General features: G+C 33.7%; 1 protein-coding gene across 1 annotated transcript; it reads left to right on the top strand.

The window, feature by feature from the left end:
- Positions 1-425: 425 nt before the first annotated feature.
- Positions 426-881, top strand: LOC131614658 (uncharacterized). The gene has a single exon (XM_058886218.1). The coding sequence runs from the start codon at positions 426-428 to the stop codon at positions 879-881; it is 456 nt and encodes a 151-aa protein (XP_058742201.1).
- The last annotated feature ends 6,733 nt before the right edge of the window (positions 882-7,614 follow it).

Raw genomic sequence — 7,614 nt, 5'->3', positions numbered from 1 at the left:
TGCTAGAGTTGTTAGCATGTTAAATTAGGTTTTAGTGTTTAAACCCTAATTTGTTAAGTTACCTTGTGTATTAAGTTGGCTTGTGTAATGGGCCTTGCTGAAAAAGCCCATTAGTTAGTATGTTAGGTTTTATTATAAATAGCATACTAGTCTCTCATCATTGCTAAGCTGCAAATCCTAATTTAGGGTGAGAGAGGTTATTTGTTATTCTTGTAAACTTGTAATCTTGTTCTAAGAGAAAGTGAAAGAATAGCAGTTATAACCAATTCTCGTGTTCTTATTATCCTCTCTAATTCCCTATTATACTTTGTTATTGGTATCGTTTTTCACAACAAAATTCACTCAATTCCTTCACAAAATACAATATTTCACCAATTCGATTTCTCTTAACTAATATGAAGAATCAAAACAAGAGAAAATCGATCATGGCTGAAGATCAGGGTGATGCAACTCCAAAATTCACTCGTTACTCGTGTGCTTTTTGTGAAAAAGCATACGAAACTCGACAAGCACTAGGAGGACACCAACGTGGTCACAAACACGAACGAAATGTCATACGAGGGATTAAACCTAGGCCAATCCCTCGCGGTTCAAGGGGAAAATTGAGTTTTACCTCAGGAGCTTGCAAGGTTGATATGGAAAATATCAATGCGTTGAAAATACCAAAAGGAGATGAAGTGAAAGAGGCCGATCATCATCAAAATGATGCAAAATCTGAATTTACATTTGTTTTACTTCCCATGACAAATGCTCAAATCAACGGGTCAGGGAGTCAACATATTCCTATGACTGAAATTGACTTTGGTCTGGTTTCAAAGAAAGATGCTAATAATGATTCTCATAACGATGACAAAGAGACAAATTTCAATTTAGTCGACTAGTTTTTACATTTGTGTGTGAGATATATAATTAAATATATATTTAGAAAATATGACTATGTATAAGATTAATTGTACTTTTTTTATGTTGTTTTATATAAAATATAATATGATAAGGTTTGTATGAAACCTAAATAAAAAGTCTTCTTGGTACCTTATTTTGTTGCCTTTTTTCATGAATTTTTTATTTTAAATATTATATAGGATTTTATGATCGACTAATTTAAAGAGATTAATTCTACCTTCTATTAACATAAGAGCTATTTAAAACAAAGCAAAACTCTGTATTTGGCTTTTTTATAAAAATTAATTCTTTATTTAAAATATATGAATATCATTCTAAACTCAATAGTTAACAATTGAATTTAGAGTGAGACAATAACAATGTCAAAAGATTTGAATTTAGAGTGAGACAATAACAATGTCAAAAAATCCTACTCAGTGATTCGATCACATCTTATCTTATAAATATTTATTATGAAGATGTACGAGACACGATAAATATATGACTTTATAACTTTTATTATTTGTTTTGCAAAAAAAGTTAAATATATGTATAAATAAAAAGAAGATGCACTAATTCCTCAAAAAAAAGATTCCTACAAAAAAAAAAAAAGAAGAAGATGCACTCCATACGAGTTTAATTGAATTAATTGAGATCAGAGTTAAAAGACTTAAGAGGTTTAAGATTTAATCTCTGTTAAAGGTAGGCATGACAACATAACTTGTCGATGTGAAGACCAGCACGAGTCTTCGAATTTGACGGGGAAAATCCATTTTGTATAGATTAAAGTTTGGATTTAAGTTATGCTCTATTACAAAATAGGAGGATGAGTTAGATAATAAGGCACCAGTGTTAGAATATTTTTTGATATTATTTTAATATTTAAAAAATTATTACGCTGACATATATATTTTAATTATATTAGCTATTTTATCAAATTAAGTATCTTAAATAATTGAGTTATTAAATAAAATTAAAAGGTTAATTAGATTTAATTTAAAAATTAGTTAATTAATTGGATATGTGCTCAAATATGAGTGGATGTACTCGGCCATTTCACAATAATAAGAATTTTAATTGGCCGCCACTATATACATAGGTTATGATCTTTAATATACCGTACACAAGCAATTTACCTCTTCTCCCCATTTGAAAAGTATTCAAGACATTAGAAATATTGGTTGAAGAATAATCACACAAGCCACCAGGTTTTGTTGTTTATCTCCTAACCTTCAGGATTACCGCCAACAAAATTTTTCTCAATATATCCAAGTATTTCTAAAATTAATTTATAGATCCTTTAGTTATATAAGATAATGTATGACTATTTGATTTTTGCACTGGATTATATGATATAACTTTTTGAACATGTATATTTAATTTTCATTATCAATTAAATTCAAACAAATGGTATTAAAGATATAATTAAATTTGTCAGTTTTAAAATTAATGGAGTTATATGAAATTGAATTTTCTAAAACTAAAATTACCAAGAACATTGGTCGAATAATTGCAAGTCTATAATGACAAATATATAGGAATTATTAAGTTTATAAATGTGGCTAATGATTGACTTCATAGGCGTCCATTAACTGACATGACTTATTACTAATATTTGACATTGCGAGAGAGTAATGCTTACAATCAAAGATTGAGAATTGGTGGTATTTTTGGTGTCTTGTCCTGATTTTATTTAATTTGCTCATAAAGTATTGTGTGTGTCTATATGGCTTTTTGACATGCCTAATAAGGTTGTATATTTGTTGTTCTTTTCAATCGTTCTAGTTGTCGCTGCTACCGCTTAAAATTTTGCTCGTCAGATTAAATCTATCCCGATGTTGAGTGTGATGAACTTCAAGTCCTATAAGGAATATGTGGAGATCGGTCTTGGATGCATGGACTTAGACTTATCTCTCCGGGAAGAATTTCTCACCACCACTAATGAGAACTCAAATGAAACTAAAGTAGAAAATGGAACCGATCTAACTGGATGTGCCACATGATGATCAAAAGATTCATACTTGAAATGATTAGGGGTTCTATTACTGAGAGCAAAAGCGCCAAGAGGTTCCTCAAAATTGTGGAGCAATACTTTACTAAAAATGATAAGGTTGCGGAAATGTTTTTCACAAAAATAAGAAGGCAAAGGAACAACTAAAGAAGTCTACTTGTTTCTATTGCAAGAAGGTTCTGCACATGAAGAATGAAAGTTTCAAGTACGCCACATGACGTGAAAAGAAGGGTAGTTTTCTCACTTTTGTTTGTTATGAAATTAACTTAGTTTATATACCTAAGGATACTTGGTGGATAAATTCTGGTACTACTACTCACATAAGTATATCCATGCATGATTGCGCGTGGAGTTGTCCCCCAAGTGATGTTAAAAGAATCATCTAAAAGGGAGATGTCAATAAAGTTGCAGTAAAGGCTATGGGGACTTTAGATTATTATTAAAGACCGATTTTTCATTTTGATTTAGTTGAGACTTTTGTTGCACCTTTTATTAGAAGGAATCTAATTTTTATTTCTATTTTGGACAAATCAAATTATATTTGTTCATTTAGAAATAATAAGTTTAGTCTCTCATATGATTCAAATGTTGTTGTTTTTGGTTCTTTGAATGATAATCTTTATATGCTTGACACATAATATCCATTTAACAAAATAATTCAAATAAAATCACATGGTACAAAAACAAAAATTAAATGATAATTCTTTTTACTTTATGGCAAAAGAAATTAGGATATATCTCTAAATAGAGAATTCAGAGGCTTATGCCGGAAGGTTACAATCAACAAAAAGGTATAGATTATGATGAAACATATACACCCGTGGCAAGGTTAGAAGCTATTCGAATTCTTTTAGCATATGCTGCTCATAAAAATATTAAACCTTTTCAAATGGATGTAATAAGTGCCTTTTTAAATGGTTTCTTAAACGAGGAAGTATATGTTCATCAACCACCTGGCTTTGAAAAACACTCTCATCCTAATCATGTCTTTAAACTAACAAAAGCATTATATGGTCTTAAACAAGCTCCTAGAGCATGGTATGACAGACTTAGTATTTTTCTCAGAGGAAAAATTAATACAACTCTTTTCAAAAAATCACACAAAAATGACTTACTCATTGTCCAAGTATATGTTGATGACATTATCTTTGGCTCAACAAACGAAAAAATGTGTGATGATTTTTCAAAATTGATGCGAAGTGAATTTGAAATGAGTATGATGGGTGAACTTAACTTCTTTCTGGGCTTACAAATAAAACAACTCAAGAATGGAATTTTCATATGTCAAGAAAAGTACATTTAAGATTTGTTAAAAAAATTTGGAATGAATGAAGCAAAAATTATGGTAACTCCTATGCATCCCTCTTCAAACCTTGATAAAGATGAACAAGGACTATCTGTATCAGAAAAGGAATATCGAGGTATGATTGGTTCATTATTATATTTAACTGCCAGTAGGCCTGACATTGTCTTTTCAGTAGGTCTATGTGCACGTTTTCAAACTGACCCTAAAGAATCACATTTGACTGCTGTCAAATGCATCTTTCGATATCTCGTTGGTATCATTGACATTGATCTATGGTATGAAAAAGGAAATCACATCAATTTAATAGCTTACTGTGATGCTGACTATGCTGAAGACAAAATAGAAAGAAAAAGTACAAGTGGACCCTATCAATTTCTAGGACATGCTCTTATTACATGGTCTTGCAGAAAGCAAAATATAATTGTTTTATCAACCACTGAAGCAGAATACGTGTCTGCTGCAAATTGCTGCTCATAAATTGTATGGATAAAAAATCAATTGGAAGATTACTCACTTCAGTACTCCAAGGTATCAATTTTTTTTGTGATAATACTAGTGCTATAAACTTGTCAAAAAATCCTATTCAACACTCAAGATCTAAACACATTGAAATCAAACATCATTTTATAAGAGATCACGTTCAAAAAGAAAACATAGAACTTATATATGTAGATACAAATAATCAATTAGCAGATATTTTCACCAAACCATTAGTGGAAGATAGATTTAATTTTCTAAAGTCAAAATTATCTATTATCAAAATACCTCAGCAAATATAGCACTCTCTTATAATTTTTTACCTAAAATAAACAAAACAAAAATTCTCTTAATAATAAATAGAATTATAATAAAACAAAATTGGTTTATATTAGGTGTTTGCCAAATAAAAGTCACGTGTCTCAAACTTTGCCTTTTTCGTTTCTCCATATTTCTTCATCATTACAGAAAATCCTGCCTCTTCCCTTACTAATCAAATCAGCACACTTTCTACCAACTTCCCATCAAATCGGTGATCTTACCTAAGTTTTCTAATGATTCAACTTCATCTCTCTTAAACCCTTCAAATGGTATTCAAAATCACTACAACTATTGTCCCATTTGCTGATATTACACCCTCAGTCTCTTACAACACTCAAAAAACCCTCTCCATGGAACGACCACCAACCAAGCGCCGCACCACCACCACTCGTCAAAAATCAACCATGAAAATCGGTGACTCCTCTCGTCTGAAACCCACCACTCCCACCCGTTGCTCATCACGACATGCAACCACATCTCTTGATTCAACTCAGCCTTAACAGAATCCAGAACAATCTCAAAACCCTAACCCTCCTCCTTCCTCAACCCAGATCGTCTCTGTTCCTCAAACCATGAAGCCATCCTCGTCACACATCTCAACTTAATCAAGCGAAGGAAACTCCCTTGTTTCTTCACCCTTCCAAGCCTATGATCATCCCTCTGAAGTCTCTACCAAAGAGTTCATCTCTGATGATGATATTCGTTCTCTCTACAACGACAAATGGCGTTCACTCCCTATTGTTGCTGGCAAAACCGTTAACTTGGATAGCTACTCAATCTGGAGTTATGACATAAACGAGCTCGCAACTCAACTCTCTGATGTCTTCTACCCTAGATTAGTTAGAGCTTTCTTTGCCGCTATTGAAACATCCAACAGTGATACACAGCTAATCTCATATGTTAAGGGTCGTCAAATAACCCTAACCCCAGAGCTTCTTTGTGACATTCTGCATGTCCTAAACAATGGACTTCATCTCTTCAATGATGAATGGCCCTCATCCCATGACTTGGATATTGAATCCTACAGACTTTCCATCACCAAACATCAAACTGAAAGATTTGTGTCCGCCAACCTTGAATCCCTCAGCCACATAATTCATAACTTCTGTATTCACACTATTCTTCCAAGAAAAGGCAGCATGGAACGGGTAACAGATAAAGACCTACTTGTTATCTATCACTTCTAAAACAAAATCCCTCCCAATATCGGATATTTGGTGCTCAACTATATCAAACAAGCAGGTCTTCGAGCAAGAAGCACCCCGTATGGTATGCTTCTTACCAAAATCTTCAAGCACTTTAATGTTCCTCTGGATGATGAAGACTCTTTCGAAATCAACAAAATACTGGATGCTTCCAAGCTAAAGCGCATGAAAATTCCTTCTCTCAAGTGTGCACCATCACCTAAGCCTGAAAACAAGTCAAAACGCAGACGCCTTGTTAAGCAATATGATCCAACTCAACCATTAACAACAGGTCTCGATTCCTCCAACTCTCCAAATAGTCCCATTCCACTATCTGTGGCTCTTCCAAATACTGCTGACCTAGAATCTCCACAAAAGTCATCACCAGTTTCTCCTCATAACTCTAAATCTATCTCTCCAAACTCAAAGGAAATTTCTACACCATCTCCTGAAACCACACAGTGCATTGACCTAACTTCTACCTCACCAATCCTTGTGGAATCCTCACCACAAACTGTTGTCATCTCTCATGCTTCTGTTTCTCTTCAAACTGAAACTCTCTCTAATGTTGAAAATCTTTCAACTCTGGAGACCTCTGACACTAACATGAGATGCATGCCACTCTGTGTGAATACAGTCATTATGAACATAATCATGCTGCTTGTAGGATTTGTTCAGTCAATCCTCGAGGGTGTTACATTGTAAGAAGAGACTTGCAAGAGATGATAGATCAAAGGCTCATTGAGATTCTGAGGGATAGAGATGAAGATGATGTCAATGTGATTGAACCATGCTTTGAAATCCCGGAATGTGTAGAGATTGGTTATTATGGCAAAGCTGCTGTGGAACCTCTTGTGATATGTTTGCCTGGATCTGTACCTTATAGTTCTGATAAAGCTGTACCTTACAGATACAATGCCACCATGTTGGAAGCTGGAAAAGAAGTTGAGATTAAGCCTCTGTCTTCTGTTGAGAATATAGCAGATGTCAGTAGAGTGACTAGAAGTGGACGAGTTTTTACTCAACCCCAAACAGTTGTGGATGTCCAGAGGAATTCTACTCCAGTACCTATGAACAATAATGATGTGACAAAAGTGAATGCTGGGTCATCTTCAGAAAAGGAGATGGATGAGATTTTAAAGCTTATCAAGATGAGTGATTATAAGATCGTGGATCAGCTGCATCGCACTCCGTACAAGATTTCTATAATGGAGCTGCTGGCGAATTCTCCTACTCATAGGGATTCTCTGATGAAAATACTTGATCAAGCCTTTGTGGATCATGATGTGACGCTGGATCAGTTTAATGGGGTTGTGAGTAATATCACCGCATGTAATAATTTGAGCTTCAGTGATGAAGATTTGCCTGAGGAAAGAAGAAATCATAATTTGGCTTTGCATATCTCTGTCAGTTGCAAAGAGGACTCAATGTCT

This window comes from Vicia villosa, linkage group LG6, assembly GCF_029867415.1.
Source record: "Vicia villosa cultivar HV-30 ecotype Madison, WI linkage group LG6, Vvil1.0, whole genome shotgun sequence".
NCBI lineage: Eukaryota > Viridiplantae > Streptophyta > Magnoliopsida > Fabales > Fabaceae > Vicia > Vicia villosa.
This window is presented reverse-complemented; position numbering and strand designations above follow the sequence as displayed.